Below are 19,898 nucleotides of genomic sequence, written 5' to 3'. Positions count from 1 at the left end.
TTGGCCCCCCATCTCCTCCCCCTTGGGTGTGGGCTGGAGGGGCCCGGGGGCAAAGCGCAAATCCACACCTCCCTCCCTCCTCTCTCGACTTTCTCCCAATGAAATGCCTGGTTCTTAATTACAGTCACCCAACACTGATTGTTATTGACTGAAACTCCCGCGGCTCAGGACGAATGACGGACAGATTAGGTTCATTATGGGCCTGTCCTCCACGAAGGAGAGCGAGGAGGAAGAAGCAGCAGAGGGGGGATCTCTGCGAGACAACACAAAGTCACGCACAAACACTATTTACAGTCCTTTACTGTGCTGCTGGTCACACTGGGACACATGCAGCCCTTAAAGGAATACTTCACCTGCAAAATGATCAGTAAGTCAGTAAAGTGTTACCTTTAATTGTTGAAGAAAACTTTATTTTCCATAGCAAACAGATCATCCAAAAAATGTATTGAAATCCTTGATGAATTGAAGTATATGAGGGCTGCGTTAAACAGCAGCAAAACTATATTAAAACATCTGTTCACAAACTTTCAGTAAAATCCTGGTCTCATTTATTCAGCGACACGCTCAGTACTTCCCAAACAAGCCCATTTTCACTTAAATCGCACTATTCAAAACACTTGCAGTGTCTTCCATGAGTATAAACTGAGCTGTAGCTCATCGTACAGATAGGTGAGCATGAGATTGTTTATGAGGAGGCGTTTTAAATGGTAACATAATAGTGAAAGTGGCTGGGGTTAGTAAATGCTGAACTATTTTACTCTAATTCATTAAGGAGTTTCTCAGTTTTTGGATTCTCCCCTCAGTGGAGACATGCAATAAAAATAAAGTTTCCTTCAAGAATTCAAGAAAACAATGGTTGAGTAATTGATGCACAAATGGACATTTTTGCAGGTGAAGTATTCCTATAAACGATCAGATAAAGCTAGAATGCCGAAATTGTCCTATTTAATCATTCTTAACTGGCATGTGGACCAGCAGTAATCACTAATCGGTTTAAAAAACGACGCTGTTGTATCTGTCTGTCAACCTTACAAAGATTCTAAGATTCTTTTTCGATACCACGTTTTTAAAATATACAACTGTAATTATATAATTTATATATATATTTTTTGTGTGTATATATATATATATATATATATATAAACAGATCTATAATCAGATTTTCAACCTCACAGATCAAACTCTGTGTTCATATGTGTTCAGTGACTTTTTTTTCTACCAGCACTGTGTGCAGTTTTGTGTACCCAGGATGTTTTTTTTTTGTTTTGCCATGGCATTGAAAGTGACATAAATATTGTTTTTTGTACTATATCTGATAAAGGTTTAAAATTCTGCCGTGGTATCAATGTTCCGTCCATCTAGCAGCGATGTTAATAGGACATCATGTTGTCTCTTTCACTTTTTCTTTGTGAAAAGTGCTTATTCTGTATGTCAGTACAGCCGGTCACACATCATGTGGCTCTCACTGATTTATTTCTGTTTTTGCAAAAGGCACAAACTAGTGAGTTTATCAGGAGTATCTGTGCATCAGTCTGAGTAATACTGTTGGTTAAAAGGAAACAGTATCACTGTCAGTGAAGTTTCCGTTTTAAACTATTGGTGTACAACAGCAGAAACAGGAAAATAAAACACCTGTAAAGAGTGTCGTGCTGCAGTGAAACACTAAAAGTGATTACAGACCAAGTAAACCATATTAACTTATATTGGGCAGTAATGCACTATTAAGTTTTTGCCAACTACCAATAAAATTTGAAAGGGGAGCAAAGAAGATGTTTAACGGTTTTATAATGCTTCAGTAATTCAGACAGGTTTGGACGGATCAAACTGACCTCCTCAGTGCGGCCAAGGCGTCAATAACCTAACCTGCAGTAGCTCCATGCCTACAGACAAATCCTGCAGATAAAAATTATATATTCTGCATCTCAGTTTGCAGCACATTATCTCTGTCCAAGTGATTATTCTGGAAGAGCTCCCACACATGGCACAGTCGATGCCAGAGGTACGATTCACATGCAAACGCATCAAAAAAATCACAACCCAGAGCAGATTTACAGTCTGGGCCTAATGCCTGCTGTAGACGCTCGTAATCACTACCTCGTATTAGTCCCATAAGAGCAGACGGTTGGAAAGCAGCGCTGAGGAACACATAACAATGGATTCAGGTCAATATGTTTTCCTGGCAATCACAACTGTCATGGTAAAGCTAATAAAAACTATTTAGAATCATGAAAAAATAACATGCAAGTGTTATAGTACACCTGGGTTAAAGGGGAACACTTTCTTAGCAGAACATTTAACCACCTGGGAAATTACAGAAAAATATAATTCTCAGGTTAAAGTGGGAGCGTACAGACGCTGGAGATGAGCTCAGGTGGAAGTTGTAAGAGGGAAATACCTTGTATCGTCCTTTTGAAGAAGGCTTTGCAGGCCTCACAGGAGGCCACCCCGTAGTGGTACCCCGAGGCAATGTCACCACACACCAGGCAAAGCCTCTTGGGAATGGCATTGAGCATGTACTCGCACTTGATCGGCGAGTCGTCCGCCACGACGCCGGAGCACTCCTCGTAGCGGCGTAGGCAGGCGGCGCCGCCTCCGAGCATGCCTGGGTTGAACATTGGCGGGGAGTCCAGGGCGTGCGAGTGTCTGCCGTTGATGTAGCCGCCGCTGGCGTCGGAGTTGCCGCTGGGACTGTGGTGGCTGCCGGTGTCTACTAGTGAGGAGGACGGACTGGAAGGCTCGGTTTTGACGTAAGAACCACAGCTGGAGGATAGGTGTCGGTCCTCAGAGGGCATTCTGGTTAGCAACCTGGGGAAACACACACAAGCGGAGAGCTAGAGTCAGTTTTGGTGACAGAATTTTCAGGAAATGTACGCAAAAATAACTCCCTAATTTTTTAAACTCATCGTGGAGCATGTAATATTTCAATTAAAGTAAAAGAAATTAATCAGCCCACACCAAACAGGGCTTTCAAACAACATCAGCAGCATGAAAATGGAGCCCTCACATGCAAATATGCTGATTTTCTCCAGACACAAAGAACCTTATATGAAAGTAAATTTACATGAGAAAACTGCAGTATCAGTGAAATTATCACCACTAACAAGTCTGACAAGACGCACTGAGCGGTGCTTTCTTCCATCATCTCCTGATCATTCTGCAAGAGATTCATCAGCTGTGATGGAGCACGCCGGTCCGTCTGAGTTTGATAGATTATGTTACCGACACAACCATTTATGTGTTGGAATGCCAAGTGATATACTACGGCAGCTTATTTCTCTCAGGCAAAATGGTAACTAACGACCATGTCAACAGATGCCCCATACATCCTGCAAACAATGCCCACAATTGGTCGGCTGCCAGAAGTAAATGAATGAATGAAACTTCAGAAGGCTGTTAATGGACAGAGAGGTGTTACACTCAGCATATGGAGGATCATGGGTAATACATGACCCAATCAATAGTCCCGGTTAGTTTGCCAAAGGATGGTGCCGGGTTACGGTGGACTTCAGTGAGAGGCTGGAGAAGCTGAGGAAGAGGAACGGACCTGGGATTAAGTTCCCTCATCCCAAATTTCATTAGAAAATTTGGGAAAAGCCAGTTAATAGAAAATGCTGCTCATGTATTTCTGTACAACAGACTTAGAGACAAAATATGACCAGATGCAAGGGCGTCAGATGGGGACTTAGATTAAAAAAATGTTTTTTAAGCGATCTTCAAATGATTACGGTGGGTCGGAAAAATTTTGCATAACAGCGCATCAAAGAGCATAGCGTAAAGAAGGCTATTACAGAGTCAACAACACGAAAATACTCAGCGTGAAAGGCAAAACAAGTAACAGAAGTAATTAATATGTAAATATCAAATATATATCACATTCAAAGCTGCAACTGATCAGCGCATGCACGTTTTGGGGTCATTTAGAATCAGTAGGTTAGGACGATTTCAGTTTTAGCTTACGTGACTTTTTATGTTTCTTCTATATTTATTGCATTATATGTTGTCTTATAATGCAAATAAACCTTTCTCTAAGTGTTCTTTTTGTTAGTTAACATCGTCTTGGGTCAAGCTTTTTTCACAGCATTTTCAACAAATTATGCTACAGACACACAATATGTTTATCCGTTTAGCCGACACAGATAACTGATAATTTCCCATTTTTGTATTTTAAAAAGAAGTTCATGAGCTGAAGTTTATACACAACTCAGGGTGAGAAGGTCACTGCTGGTAAAACAACAAAACAAGCATCAGTTCTGTTCATTTATTTTTTCAACTGAAGTTCATCAGAAAAAACTTCACAACATACTCATACTAATAAATCTATTATAGCTAATTTTGCGTAAGAATTCAAATGAAATACTTTGATATAATCGCTCAAATCACACATCAATGTAATAAATACTCGACAGCCACCGCCAACTGCTATATTGGAGTGTGTAGAAGCTGTACTTATGATAAGTTATCGACTATAATCTCATTATCGGTACAATAAACATTAATATATATTTTCCATTATCCTCGATATATATGCATCCCTTTTAACAAGTGACAGGGACATGTCCCCAATGTAAATGACACCTACGGTAAATGTGTGAAAAAAGAAAAGGTTTTGCATTGCTGCATGCATTGCTGAAAAGTTGAGTTGCATTATAACAAAAGGGTTTTTCCATGAATATTTTTATTTGTAGAGCTGAAAGAGTACACGCGGTTCTTTATTTGCCGCGTAAAGTTTTATATAACAAGCCATGTACTTTCTGAAAAATACTGTCTTATAAATCCATGTGGGCACTTTGTAAGAGCATGACACAATAACTAACAGCGGCTGCTATTGTAGGACAATAATTTCTCTCCAGGCCGCTGTGTGTTGTTGGACTTGCAGCAGCTTCAATAACATCCTCTCAAACAAAGCATGAAATGAGGCCTGGATGCGTTTTAGAACCGCTGGCTCTGTCCGTCAGAGTCGGTGCTGATCTTACACAACTTGAGCCCTGCATGCTTGTGAGTTGTAAATATTGGGTGAGAACAGTGCAAAGCCATGTTAAGAATGTCTGAAACGAACAGGAAGTTAATTCTGACCAGATTCCTCTGAACTTGTTGCCTTTTGCTGCCAGGGGCCGCCCCGTTTTCAAATTTGGTGTTGTGGTTAGCAGTGTATTTTCCCTCTGTTGCCTCGTGTGTTTATATAAAGCCATGAAGTCATCAGGCCCCGACAACATGAAACCTCTCTTTTAACTGCTAACGGGTAGCGGGGTGGAGGGAGGAGGAGGAGAAAGCCTCTACCCCTGGGCCCAGATCAGATCTATTGATCCTCTGCTTCCTTCCTGTTCCAGATGAGGCATGAAAAAATAAACCCTCCTCTTACGGGTCCCAGACATTCCTTATGCATTTTTAATCAGTCAGGACTGTTAACATAGTACGAGATGGAGCGATATAACATTATGTTAGCCTTCATTCTTGCGGTTTATAAAAGATTCACGTTGAATCTTGTCAGCAATCAGCCTGCACCTATAGTCAATTGGAAGGTATATTTTCTCCCATCTGAGGGAATTGGAGAGAGCGGCGTGGTAACAGTTAATACATCATCGCAGCCAGATAGGGGGATTCCCTATGGAATAGTACATTGTGGCATATGTAAAAAGTAGTTCATTCCCCACTTAGCACACAGTAACGCTGGGGAGATGTTTTTTGTTAGGTTTAATGGAAATTTCTAATGGGTCCTTTCAAATCTGTCGAAATGAAATAATGGCACGAACCACCAATCCGTGCAGACAGAAATAGCTTCATAGTTTCATAATTTGGTGTCTTCTTCTTATTATAAAGAGACATTGAGTTTTCTAAGCACAGCCTGACTCTCCTCAACCTGCCCCGCTCCCCTTGGCAACACACACACGCACACACACGCTCACTCAAACACGCATTGCACCTAATATCTAATGGGGTAGTGTTTGCTCCGCCGCGCAGAAAAATGGTACAAACCGAGCAGACAAGCAAGACTCATCAGACAGACGTGAAGGTCACCTGCCTTCTCTGCTCTGCTGTTCTTTGAGGCCCAGACGGCCCCACAATAGACGCCTCGGAGCAGCAGACACAGGTTTCAGTGTGTCCACCCGACTGAAAGAAAGACAGCGTCTGTACATGACTCCATATCAAAAAACTACAGAGAGATGTGCATTAGGGCTGAGCAATTAATGTGTATTTTATCAAAATTACAATTTAGACTAGTGCAATATGCATATTAATATTTGTTTAAGGTAAAATATAATTGATTATTTTCAATAAAAATTATGCAAATTATCATTCCCTTTAATATCATAAAACAATTCAATTCTTTCATACAATATCAGGCAAAAAAAATCAACAATTTTTCCATATCTTGCAGCCCTACTGTCTATCATGTTGAATATGACCGGGACACGTTTGGATCAGTGACCACTGGTTTTTTAAAATTATTTTGGATCCAAAGTGTGATGGGTGTGAAAATGTCCCAACAGAGCAGCTTAAAATTTCAAATGTGTGTGTGCATGAGTGTTTGTGTGTTTTGGCATGCCTCCTCATGCTGGCAGTGTTGCAGATCCCCTGCTTCCCTACATAAATCTTGAATCCATCCACCTCTTCTCTAAACCATAAAATATGTTTCCCAGCCTTCCAAATTTCTGCACGATAAATTTTTAGCAGCAGTCAAAAAAATAATTTAAAAAATCTAAAAAGCAAAACAATTCTCCACAATGACCTCATGCTATCCTTGGCCTGACGAGCGAAGGGTTAAAAATCCATATCCATCTCCATATTTTACTATGTATTTTCCCACTGAGGGGAAATATTATTGTTAAGCTTGGGGTTAAGCTTGTAGCAGGGAACACAGCGTAAATCATGGTGCTGAACACACAGTCGAACATGGAAGCGCAGAAGGACAGAGGCAAGGAGCCATGCATGAAATTAGTTCATTAATCTTTCTATGATAGGCTGTCCTTGTTTGGGGCAAACTCTATCAGCTTTAAACTGAGTGCCCCTTCCTGCCTGACACATAGATTACACTGTTAGTCCGCAGCCGGGGTGTCTGGGAAATGAATGGTCATGCGAGCGGGAAAATGGGGTAGCGTGTGTCGTCCAAGTGTTAAGTAGTAACAACAACATGCGCGTGACATAGCGTTGGCACAAATGAAGGTCATCAAAAAAAAAAGTGTGCATTCGGAAATTTAAATGCATTTATGCGCCGCTGAGAATAATGCAGTCGGTTTATGGAGAGAAGGACATTAGTCAAAATACATTCTTAAAGCACATTTTAAGGTTATTTGTCACAATAGAACCAGCACTGTTTATTACAATCTGCAGGCTGTGCAGCTTTCTGTTGTCTTTAGCTCAAAACCTGCAGCTTCACTGAACAATATTATATTTAAAATTGTACTTACTACCTATCAAGTGTAAATCATACAAATACTGTACATTGTATATGATGTATTTGCGGTTTTTGTCTCAAAATTGTGGAATAGTTTACCTAAGTCAATCGGCAGTCAAACAAAAATACTTCAGTTTGGTATTGAGGTAATTTCTCTTTCCTGGTTTAATTTAGATTCTGTTGTATTTCTTTGTGGCAGGTTGTGCCTACATTTTATATATAATACATATTTTATTAGACTTTATACACCTTATGTTCAAGTATGTGTGAATTCAATGTTTCAGCACACTATAATGCTCCCCTCAACACATATTTCCTATATATTTATGATGGAAATGATATGTTGATGGAAGCATCATCTTGTGTACAGACTGTATTTCTGTGTTTTATTCTGTTCACCACAGAGTATTTGTCGTCTTGATGTGTGTGCTTCTGTAAACTTTTTTGCATGTTTTGTGTGGCTGCAAGACAGGGAAAATAAAGTTTAGTATAACTGAGTATTTTCATTAGAAATTAATGTGCTGATTATTTTGACAGAAAATGGTCACAAAGACAAAGCTGACTTTTCATATGTCTTTTTGTTTCAAACCAACAGTCCATACAAATATACAATATACATTTCATTAATTGTTATAGAAGAGGAAGGAAAAACTGCAAATATTCAAAATTGGGATGCCGGAATGCCGGGAATGTTTGCCATTATTGCTTAAAAAATTCTTAAATGATGAACTGATTATCAAAATAAACATCCGACTATTATTTTTCTCAATATTTCTGCTGTAATAAAGTTGAAGTTTTGTGCTTAAACTGTCAATTTTCCGCAGCCATTTATCTAAAAGAGCTTCAACGGTTAGTTGAATTATCAATAAGTTGATGGAGAAAAAAATAATTTGCAACATTTTTGACAATCTATTAACTGTGTAATTTTTCATGCACATATTTGCACAAGATGCTTTTTTCAGCCTTGGAAATATGAAGATTTCCTGCTTTTCTGTGTTTTTATATAACGACTTGTCATTTTAACACATCACCTTGGACTTTACGAAACTGGGATGGACATCGATTCAAACAAAAATTAATTGAGAAATCAATCACTAGATTAATCGATAAGATAAATTGTTCTGAGTGTGCAACCTGATCAGGTTCCACAGCTGAAGAAGACCATGGAATATGGCTAAAATTTCTGAAAATAAGTAAGTGGGCTTATCTCTACGCTTTTCATACTATTTGTTTTGAAAATGGCTGTACAACATTTTTACTGAGTTCCTGCACTAGTTTGTACTGTGTTTGCAGTTTGTTCTGCTTCCCTGTCTCTCTAACACACACACACACACACACACACACACACACACACACACACACACACACACACACACACACACACACACACACACACACACACACACACACACACACACACACACACACACACACACACACACACACACACACACACACACACACACACACACACACACACACACACACACACACAGAACTTCCAGCATATGGCCTCTTCAATGTCACTGCCACGAGGAGAGATTGCATAGATTTCCCACATGGATGATGTCTCCTTACCTGGAGTATCAACCCCCATCTACATACACGTCCACCACCTCCAGGAAATTGCTCTCCCTGCAAAGTCAAACACACCCCTAACTGCCTTTTAAAAAGAGACAGAAGAAGAAGAAGGAGGTTATAGGGGGAGAAAGAATAAACGAGCAGAGACTTAAGCCGTCATTGGGAATCAGAGGGGGACTCATGAGGGACAGTTACGATATTGATTTCATAAATAAACAGAGATGGCCATCGATCCTAATGTTATTTTGCATTTCAATTACTGCCCAGAAACATAACCTTCAAACGTCTGCTTCTCCACAGTAATAACATCCACTGATAATCACAAGCGAGTCTTGTCCGGCGCAAATTGGCTTTTCTCTCTCTCTCTCTCTTTCTCTCTCCCTCTTTCTTTTTTTTCTTCTTCCAAATGTGTAAATGACACAACTTTGCATTTGCCTAATGGTATTAGGGCATGGGCTGAATTTCAAGTGCGACTCAAGCTGATACAGTAAGCGCTCCGGTCAATTGACACAATGCAAATTAACGTGGTGAAGAGGAATTAAGTTCACAATGTGAGACCTCGTGAAGCTACGATGAGGCCCATTAAATTAAACATGCTGGCTGACCCACACTCCATGATTAGACGCACTGCTTCATCTTCTTCTCTCCGACTGTGTGTTTGTGTGTGTGTGTGTGTGTGTGTGTGTGTGTGTGTTAATTTCACTTGATCAATAAAACAAACTCATTCTAAGAAGTCCCTCTCTGCTGCTTGCATGAAAGCCACATTCATGTTTTGATTGAGTAGCGGCTGCAAAAAAAAAAAAAAAGCGTCCATCTACATCCTGATGAATTCAGAGTCCTTGACAGGCTGCCTAAAGGATATATCTACATCAAGAGGGGGGTCATGACATGTAATGAAGTTATTTCTCCTCATGCCGTCACACAGAGCTGGGCTGTACTCTCGTGTGCAGCAGCTATCTCCATTAATAAACACGACAGTCTGAACACTTTATCTGCGGTCATTTTTCTTTAACTTCTTCGTGAAAACACAAAGCAGGCGGTAGAAGAAAAAGTTGGATGGAAGCAGCGTTTTTTCCAACCACAATGTGAACAACTACTGTCCCACCACCTGCTCCCTCCATCCGTCAGTGGAGCCCATTAGCTTCCCAGCTGATTTAACTGGTCCAATCAGCCAACTAGCAAACTCATTTTGGTACAAACATGAACTTTGACTGTGTCAAAGTGCAGTGATAGTAGTTTTTATTAAGGCAGTTAAAAGCATTAGTACATTATGATTTGATTTCCACATTTGTTAGCTTTGAAAGTACCGAAACTATAAATGAGATTTCCAACCAAAGGCTACACAGAGGAAATAACAGGGAAGAAAATCATCTGTATGTTGTATTTAGTAATTTTTCAGTAAAATGATTTAATTTTCTGACTTTTTATCTTTCAGTCGTATTGGAAAAGGTATAGAATAAAAAATGTTTTAAAACTAGTATTGTATCAAAGTTTAAAATGCAGATATTGTGACAACCTTAGTTTCCAGTGCAGAGAGTTTGAGTGGAATCAGCCACGTTTGTCTACTCACTACAGTGATTAAGCAGAATGTAAGACTCCGGTCCTCACCAGCACAAAAACATTTTCAACAATGTTACTAACATAAAATTAAATTTACTATTTCTGACGTTGCGTTAAATCCTTCCGAAGAATACGTTGAAGCAGCAATTAAACCCAAATTTATCAGTATCATATTAAATGTCATTTTTCTTTCTATATAACTCTTTCTGTGTTGGATCTTTTTCGGACATCGTGGCAGTTTCCAATTCAAAATCTCATACAACATAGTACACTACATGTCATAAATCAACTTCGAGAATGTTTCTGCTGTAATGTTCATTTTTATACATATTTAACATTTTTTCTCTTGATTTAATGTTTAGCATGCCACTCATTTGCGATACAATGAAAGATACAATAAAAGTTTTGTTATATACTAAATAAATAAGCGCTCTTTCTGAAGTGGAATCATGCCGCCATGTTAACACTTTTGACAAGACAAATTCATAAAAACTGTGGTGTTTTTAGGAATTTAATTTTTAAGAAATTAATGACACTGACTGATTGAAACATTACACTATAAACACATGTGCATAACTCGAGTAATAAATGCAGATTAAATGCATGATCATTTAATGTGTTTGTGTTAACAGACACAGTCAGGTGTTTCCATGATATGGCACCGCTAAAATTAGATCCCAGGTCAGTGTGCGATTCTTTGGTCTCATCCGTATGTGCGTGCACATATGTGTGTATGATTGTGTGTATGTGTGTGTGTGTGTGTGTGTGTGTGCGTACATTTGACCACTCGTGCTTATGCATTCCTGTTGGTCTGCTTGTGAAGGGCACCTATGGGACCAGCAGGTGGAACAAGAGAGAAGTGGATGTGATTTATTGGAGCAAACTGAACATAAACAACATTTAAACTTGAAGTGTAAATGATGCAGTGGCTGCTCATACTGAAGCCACGGCTACCCACAGGGACGTAACAAGGTTGACCATTTTAAAATCTACAATATCATATAATAATGCGTCTTTGTTTCATCATGAAGATACAAAATGATAAAGTATCTATAAGAAGGAGTTTATAAATGATCCTGTGAGCTTGAATGTGGTCTGAAATCATCTAGTCCGCCTTCACAGGTCCAGTTTTGTGACTAAAGTGAATAAGGCTTTTATTCCCAAACTCTGGAATGCACTTCCTGTAGGGAAGCATCTGAATCCACTTTACAGTTTAAAATATTTTTTTTAGAATGCTGTTTATACAAGGCAAATGTTATGTGTCTGTTTAGGTTTATAATTCATGTAGTGAAGTGTATGTATGGGAATATATGTTTGTATGCACCCTTTGTGTTTATATATGCATATATTTATACACATTTATGCATATTTTTTTATCACCTTGTTTTACCACTTTACGAATATACTTACTTACTTATTACTCATACTTATTTAGACATTCTGTTGTCTTACCTTTTAGTTTTTTTGTGTTTGATGACATTTTGCTTAATTTATGTTTTTATTGTCTCGTGAAGCTTTTTGTAACATAATTTAATATTATTTTTTATTTTGATTACTGTTTTTACCTTGACAAAACCAAAGACATGTTTTTAAGCAGGCAGCAGAAGGATTTTTGCTCTCCCCAGAATTTTCAAATCATATTATCTCATTTTATTATTATTTATTTTTTAAATATAAATAAATATATATTTAATACTTATCAGATTACACAGTTTAATGGAATCTGGTCTAGTATGTGTTGCTGTATGGCTGCAGATTATTTAGATTTTGGTTGGACATAAATTTGCTTCAAATTTGGTTCAAGAAACACCAAAACGGTCCTCATGTGGATATTTAATAACAATTAAATATTACATTCTAAAAACTGAGACGTCTTGCCATATTAGGGTATTTACATGCATCTTCAATGAAATGTTAATTTATTTTAAATTTTTCAAACACATCTCTGAGCTATGAGACTTAATATTCTCATTGAAAGGGGTAAAAAGAGATATAGTATGGTATTTGAGATGCTAGATAAGATATTATGAGTTTACAGGTGGACAGGGATTTTACCTCAGCAAAGACATGACGTTAGAGTTTAACCCAGCCGTCGTGGGACCTCTCACCTCTGGCCAGTGGGTCGCACGCCAGGCCTAAAGTCCTCGAGGGATTATTAATAGTGTTGCCTGAAGTCAAACCTTACTAAGCACGGCTTTATGTGACACTAAAGGCACAGATTTACTGTATGCAAATACAATTACTCCCAGGTGGTAAAATGTGTTACAGTATGGTTAACTACACTCACAATCATTTACTGTATATCACATATTAGAGCTGCTGTTACAGTGCTCATCTGCTCAGGACAGTTTTTGCTCCCATAAAGTTTCCTGCAGGTTATATTATTTAAAAGCTTTATCATAGTTTAATCCCCTTAAACATAGTTAAACTAACTGCTGTAGAAAATGCAGCATAAACCATAACTAATTTATAACCAGTACAAATATATAATGTGGTGAGTTGGTAAACTGTCATCAACTGTACACAACTTTGTGAAGTATTTGGAGTGTCATAAAAAGTGTAATTAAATGTGACCCAACGCTTCTGCAGTTATCAGAGGAAAGCTTCTCAACATTAACACATTTAGACACTATGCAGACATTCACATATAACACGTATGCATACAAGCATGAACACTCAGTGTGTATTCAGCTCCTGACTCACCAAAACACATATTTGCATCTATATGCAGGGTATACATGCAGATGCACACAAACATATAGCAGCGCACACACACACACACACACACACACACACACACACACACACAAACACACGTACTACACATCACTACGTCCTGGTCCAGGGTCACTATATGTGTATAGTGTTTTATTTTTTGCATTTAATAAAAATATAATAAGTTAAAGCAACCAGTTTTAATTGAATAAATTTGTTCTTAATGCAGTTATACAGATTCTGGAAATTGATGATTGTGCGAAAAAGAACAGCTCAGGGGTTGTGTGTTTTCCTTTTCTTTTTTTTAACTGCACTGCAATCTGTTCTGCACAGAAATAACACTATTGAACGTCTTAAAAGACAATACGTGGAACTGATATTTTTCAAGTCATTAGGAGGAAATGAAACCCAGATCTGTTACTTTTATGTGAGGCATCAAAACAAGTGAGAAATTCTCTTGTGGTTAAACATTAAACTACTGAAGCGATTTCTGTTCACTGACAAATTAGTGCGACTAATTTAATTGCGAGTAATTAAATGTATTTACTTCAGGTAATGTACGTTTTGTGTGCTGAACATTTCACTGCACTGTTGAAACAGTTTGATTAGGAAATGTCACCAATCTTACACTTTATTACTTGAGTGCCAGTACAGATCTAAAATACAACATTAAAATAAATGTAAAAAATAAACTAGATTAAAATATTTAAAATGTATATAAAAAAGTGTAAAATATTTAACACTTTTAAGTAATTGTTACTAATTATCCAAAAGAAAGTTATTTTCAAATGTTTAATTATTCTCTTACTAAACAAATACAGGGTGATTATTAACACTACAAAGGAACTTTCTTTTTTTTTTTTTTAAGTCGGGAGTCCTGTGGAGAGTTGGAAATATTTCCAATCAGAGTCCTGTAAAAAGTGCTAAGCAGGTTAAACCTTTCCAATCCCATCTACAGCTTAACATTAAGAGGATCCCAGTAAAGGGTCTGCCCGTGCAGTCATCTTTGCTTAAAAGAAGAGTGTCTTTCCAGGCATGCAAGAGTGAAGGTAATGAAATACGAAGGGGCTGCTGATCCAGTTGAGATTTGACTGCTGTAAAACAAGCTGCTTGATCCCTGCACTTAAATAAATGCGTAATGACAATACGCATATGCTCTTTAACCTTATTTTAATAGAATTAATGGTGTTTTCTTAACAAAAACAGCACAAATCCCTCTCATATTTTTATTGAAAGTGGCTAAATTAAGTAAAGTGCAAAAGCAGAAAAGTGATCAAAGCTGTTTTCAAACACTGGCAGGCGGTTATCTGCCCTCTCGAATACACTTATCTGTCTCTCAAGAACACACACTCTCACTCAGACTGGGCGACAGTACAGTCACAGCTTTCTGTCCCTGGGACACCGCTGGACTCAGGCTGCTGCCAGAGGAGAGTCGTCTGGATATCGTCCGCATTAATCTGCCTCTGGCTCTTCCCTGTGGCTGAGGTTAAACCCTGGATCCTGATGCAGAGCTAGACAGCTGTAGGGCAACCGTCCGACCTGGACTCCCCGCGGGCTCCGCTACCGCAGCCTCACTGACACTACAGAGCTCTGCTGTCCCGTACAGGACACAGGGAGCGGAGGTAACGCGAGGAACTCCAGCAGTTTACTTTAAACCTGAGATTTGCTTCTTTTTTTTTTTAAGAATAAAAATAGAGGGAAAGAAATCAAAGGAATTCTGTCACGTAAAATAATAAAAATAATAAAAACAAAAGATGAAGAAAAAGATGCACCTACTGGTTGTGGTAGCAGAGAGGGTCAGGGATGCACAGTTCGGAAACATCCATCAGTCCACGTTAAGCATTCCAGGTGTTGCAATAAAAAAAGCGGATAAACAAAACAGCTGGAGAAAAGCTGGAGGAGGAGATCACTTCCTAAGTCTCCACATATCTTGATGAAATGTTGGTCAGGTGTTCCTGGGTGTTGTCTCCCCTCCCTCCCCTGTTCACACACACACACACACACTCACACACACACAAATTAAAAAAAAAAAACCTTCTGCCTCGGCCCGACAAACTCCAGTCTGCACAGGTGCTGCACACTCAGGAGTACGTGTGGAGAGAGGAAGAGTGGTGCTGATATAGAGAGAGCAGAGGAGGAAAAAGGAGGAAGAGATGAAGAGAGAAAACAGGAAGTGTAGAGAAGAGGAGAAAGATCAGGAGGAGTGATGGATAGAGAAAGAGAGAATAAAAGACAGACACAGATGGATGGAGAGCAGCAGTGGTGAGAGCGCACTCAGGCTGAGTAAGTCAGTGAGGGGGATTGAGTCTCCATTGAAGTCACGGGGGCTCTTTAAGAGCAGGGGGGTGTGGCCTGGCGCAGATGGAGCTGCTGCCATTGGTCGGGTTCAGGAAGGCTGTCCTGAGAGCAGCCAAAGAGGGGGAAAGATTACTGAGATGGGACGGGCTAATGAGGGACCAGTCGGTGTCCAGTCATTCACAAGGGAGCGCTGCAAAACACAGACACAGACAGACCCCCCCAGATAGATATAGCACGCATAGATACACAGTGGATGTAGATATAGATGAATATAGAGAGGGGGGGACTTTGGAGTTGGGGTTTACAGCTGCAGTAAAGTGAAGTGGACAGCAGTAATTGACAGGCAACAGAAGTAGCATCACTTCCACTGAAGGCGATTTAAACAGGTCTGTTTACTGTGCTCTGAAAGGCTCAGCGCCAGCTTATGGAGCTAAACTGTTCCCTTTACTCTTTTATCCTCTGTGCACCGTGGATCTGGCTTTTCCACAGCACGCCCTCCTTTAAAGTATCATCAGTTGCTTCCCACAGCATTTTCACCAATCACACCGTGCAGAGACGGGCTCTGCCAATCCCGAAAGACGCAGGATGTAAGAAACCGAGAGCGATAATGACCTCGGCAGGAATGATAATAACGATGACAGACAAGTTTGAGTGGATCTTTACCACGTCTGTGTAATGTGGCAGCCATCAGAGGAAACCCAAAGGCCTCCCCCCACCCCCTCCATCCTCCTCACCCCCCTCCAACCCACTTCATCAACCCACATTTTCCTGATCGATACAAAACCCATCACACGCTCTTATTGATCACAGCGTTGCTGTGTCGCCAGAAGCCTCGGGACAGACTCTGTTTTCCCAACCGTCTTTTAAATAAAAAAGGAATTATAAAAAATTTCTTTTCATGTCAGTCCATATCAAAGTCACAGGAGCAAAAAAGGCTGATTGCTCTAATAAAAGAGAGCTGTGCATTCTCAATTAAATTTTTGATCAATATTTGGGCATTTGATGTACTTTGCTGCGAAAGAAAACCAGGATATTCCCGCTGATCTGATTAAGACATCCAGACATAATCAATAGATGAGATATGTTTATGTTTTTAATGAAGCAGAAAAGGAAAGACTCTCATGCTCAGATGACATGTATGATTTCACATTAAGGTTGAATACAAGGGAGGTTAATTAGATAAAAAAAATAAATGTGGAAATGTTGTTTTTAGAGATTTATATGCAAATTGAGAGTGCATGTGAACACATCTCAGCTATGGGACATTTTACGATACATTTTAACTGGAGAAACATGTCCATAATGTACATATTTTCCAGCCTATTAATTAAAAACATCACTACACTGTTGCCAGTTTTCTGAGGTGGGCCATATTGTAAGTCCAAGGCTCATCTGCCACCCTCCCTCTCAGCCAGCCAGCTTACACAGCGAGGGGACAACGGGCTTCATGGCATCTGACAGGAAATCTATTGAGCGCACAGTCTGTAATCCCACTATCACGCTATCGCCAAACGAAGAAACAGTAATCCAATCATTAGGTCTGTATTTAAGCAAAACAGATTTTCAGCTCTGCGACCACAAGTGTGTCTCTTTAAGCAGATCACAGCGAGTCTAAGATCTAAACACTGTGCATTTTCATGTTGTCGGAATAGTTTTGCTCTTCATTCTCAGTGACGTATTCCCTATCTCCTGTGCCTCTGAATGCTTAAACGTGGCCTCAATTTACCAGAGAACAGATGGAGAGAAAGTGGAATCATTCTTTGAGAGAATTAGGCTTATACAGTAATTTAAAATGTTTGCACTCATGAACATAAAACCCGAACGAAACGCTTCTAAAAGCAGATCAGAAACAAGTCAGATTTAACCGTCTGTGTGCAATCAGCGGCTTGTTTCTGAAAAGTGAAAAAGCACCAATCGTTATCTGTCAATAAATAGTAATTACATATTGTGGTGAGTAGAGGGACACAATCTCCCTGTCACACCGGCTGCATGTAATTAAATTCCTGATTCATGAGCAAACTGGTCTTTTATGTCCGACCTCCTGACCTCTCCGAACAGACACTGTAACATGTGCGGCGTGATGACGGCTCAGCAGGAAGCCCACTGTGTGTGTACGCTGTCCAGTGTGTGCTGCAACTTCCAACAACGACAAACTGTTCTAACTGGACTGTTTCTGTAGCAATATATCTAAGAGTTTATTTATGAACAAAATTACTAAAATATAATTACCAGATAACAGAATGATAACAGAAAACTATTAAAGAAGCTTCCTTACAAAGACTCATTGAATCATTTATACTCTTCACACAGCCTTACACTGCTTTCATCAAATTACAAATTAACAAAAGCTGCATGTTAAGTCAACTAATTGATTAGTTGAGCGATGAAAAATATTTGTCAACTATTTTGATGATTGATTAACCGTAATCTTTCTCACAAAATTGGTAGAAAATGCTGTTTTCAGCCTCTGATACATGTAGATTTCCTGCTTTTCTCTGTTTTATATCATATTAAATTGAATATCTTTGGTTTTGGACTGACAGAACAAGACATTTAAAGACATCACTCTTGGACTTTGAGGACATTTTTCACTACTTTCTGAATTTTAAAGACCGGGCTATAAATCGAATAATCTAGAAAATAATCAGCAGATTAAATGACAATGAAAATAATCTTAAATTGCAGTCCTAGTAACAAAAAAACAAGCCAAATACAAGCAAAAAAGTAGTTTTCCTTAAATTGTGTTTAGTCAGAAATAACAGTTTGTTATTAGTTGAATGGTAGCAAGATGAATTATGACTGAACAGACTGAGTTTCCATTCAAATTAGAAATGTTCTAGTCAACCCAGTAGAACAATAAGAAGAACAGATGGAGATTTATATTCATCATATGTGCAATCTCACAAAGCCCACAAACCAAAATATGACAGGAACTTTATCATTAGCTTTGGACAGTCTTGTTAACTAACAATATATCATTAGAATTATATGAGGTACACAACTCCATCTAATGACATGAAAGGCATAAAAAAAGATGTGAACAGTTTGTTTGCGTTGTACCTTTCTTCCCCTCATTATACAGGGGTTAAGATTCAATATATTGTGATTTTTTCAAAATCAGATTTTGAGAAAACTGTCACTGTCCCATGTCACAAAGAACACACCAGCATATGCACAACATTTAGGTTAAAAAAAAAGGTAACTTATTAAATCAGAACAGTGCATTAATCACTTGCAGCACTACTTATTGTGCAATCTGTTTGCTGCAAAACTTTACATGTAAACTATTTATGAAAATCAATTCAGTATTACAAAAGATAATATTGCAATACTGAAGTGTATCAATATTCTCTTACATGCCTACACCTTCCTTGAGGTAATTTCATTATAAGGCCGCTGTAGAATAGTAAAAGTATATATATTCTTACTAAAATAAAAAGGGACTGTAAGAGGTAAAGGCGACAGATTGTCAGTGCATTTGCTATTAATCTGTTCTGCTAAATTCAGGTGTACTTATTTTCTTTGCAATGATTTTTGTTTTAAGATGCTTTTGTCCATGTTTAATGTCTATTTTTGTTGGAAATAAGCTCTCACTAAACATTGAAATAAAGATTTTGACAGATAGAAGTTGAACCCTCACTATGAAAGCAAACATACCACACACAGAAATTGCAATCCAGGCCAAAACGCTGCAGAGATTAAACGTCTACAATAGAATTGCAAAATCTTCAACTCCACCTCCAGAACCGACCAAATCAACGACAAAAATAAGTGTTTTTATCCAACTCACAGCTCGCTAAACAGACCCTGAATCCCACAGATCCATCATTTGCACATTTCCCTCTCGCTGCCACACACTTGTTTGGCTCGTCTGCTGGAGGAGTGTGGAGAGGGATAATTACTATAGCCACAGGGCTGCATTAATCAGCTGGGTGCATTTGTTGGTTTTTATTATGTTCCACTCCCCTCTCTGGGCCACACTGCCTGAGCCACCAGGACGAGACAGCGCTGGTGGAGGAGCGCGGTCGCCCCGCTGCCCGTTCACGCTGGGTTAATAAATGCTATTAGCCTCTATCTCTTGCCTCTTAATTTCTCATTTAACTGAGGATGGTTAAAAGAAAACTACACGAGCAGTGGTGTTAATCAGGGACTCGTAGCAGGACTCGGATGTCTTGATTGAGAGAGCTGGACTCACATGATGAGGGACAGAAATGTATGCTGGGAACGCTAGTATTGAGACTGGACCTGTGAGACTGCTTCATGAAATATTCACACTCTATCATGTATCATAGTGGAGATATGAACTGATATCACTGATAGTGAGCAACAGGCAGAGTCTGTCTGAAAGTGT

General features: G+C 39.0%; 1 protein-coding gene across 2 annotated transcripts in view; it reads right to left on the bottom strand.

Annotated features, from left to right (window-relative positions):
* esrrgb (estrogen-related receptor gamma b) overlaps window positions 1–19,898 on the bottom strand; it is a 104,112-nt gene that overhangs the window by 31,370 nt on the left and 52,844 nt on the right. The window contains exons 1-2 of one of the 2 annotated variants that reach the window (XM_059356168.1): window positions 15,026–15,236; window positions 2,396–2,805 (exon numbers count right to left, since the gene is read on the bottom strand). In XM_059356168.1, coding sequence (XP_059212151.1) covers window positions 2,396–2,805; window positions 15,026–15,075 — 460 coding nt within the window. In that variant the 5' untranslated portion in view covers window positions 15,076–15,236. Of the gene's footprint in view, window positions 1–2,395; window positions 2,806–15,025; window positions 15,237–19,898 lie in introns of those variants that run through there. The other variant, XM_059356169.1, reaches the window with a different exon arrangement.

This window comes from Centropristis striata, chromosome 18, assembly GCF_030273125.1.
Source record: "Centropristis striata isolate RG_2023a ecotype Rhode Island chromosome 18, C.striata_1.0, whole genome shotgun sequence".
Taxonomy (NCBI): Eukaryota; Metazoa; Chordata; class Actinopteri; order Perciformes; family Serranidae; genus Centropristis; species Centropristis striata.
The sequence above is the reverse complement of the archived record's forward strand: the minus strand, read 5'-3'. Positions and strand labels throughout refer to the sequence as shown.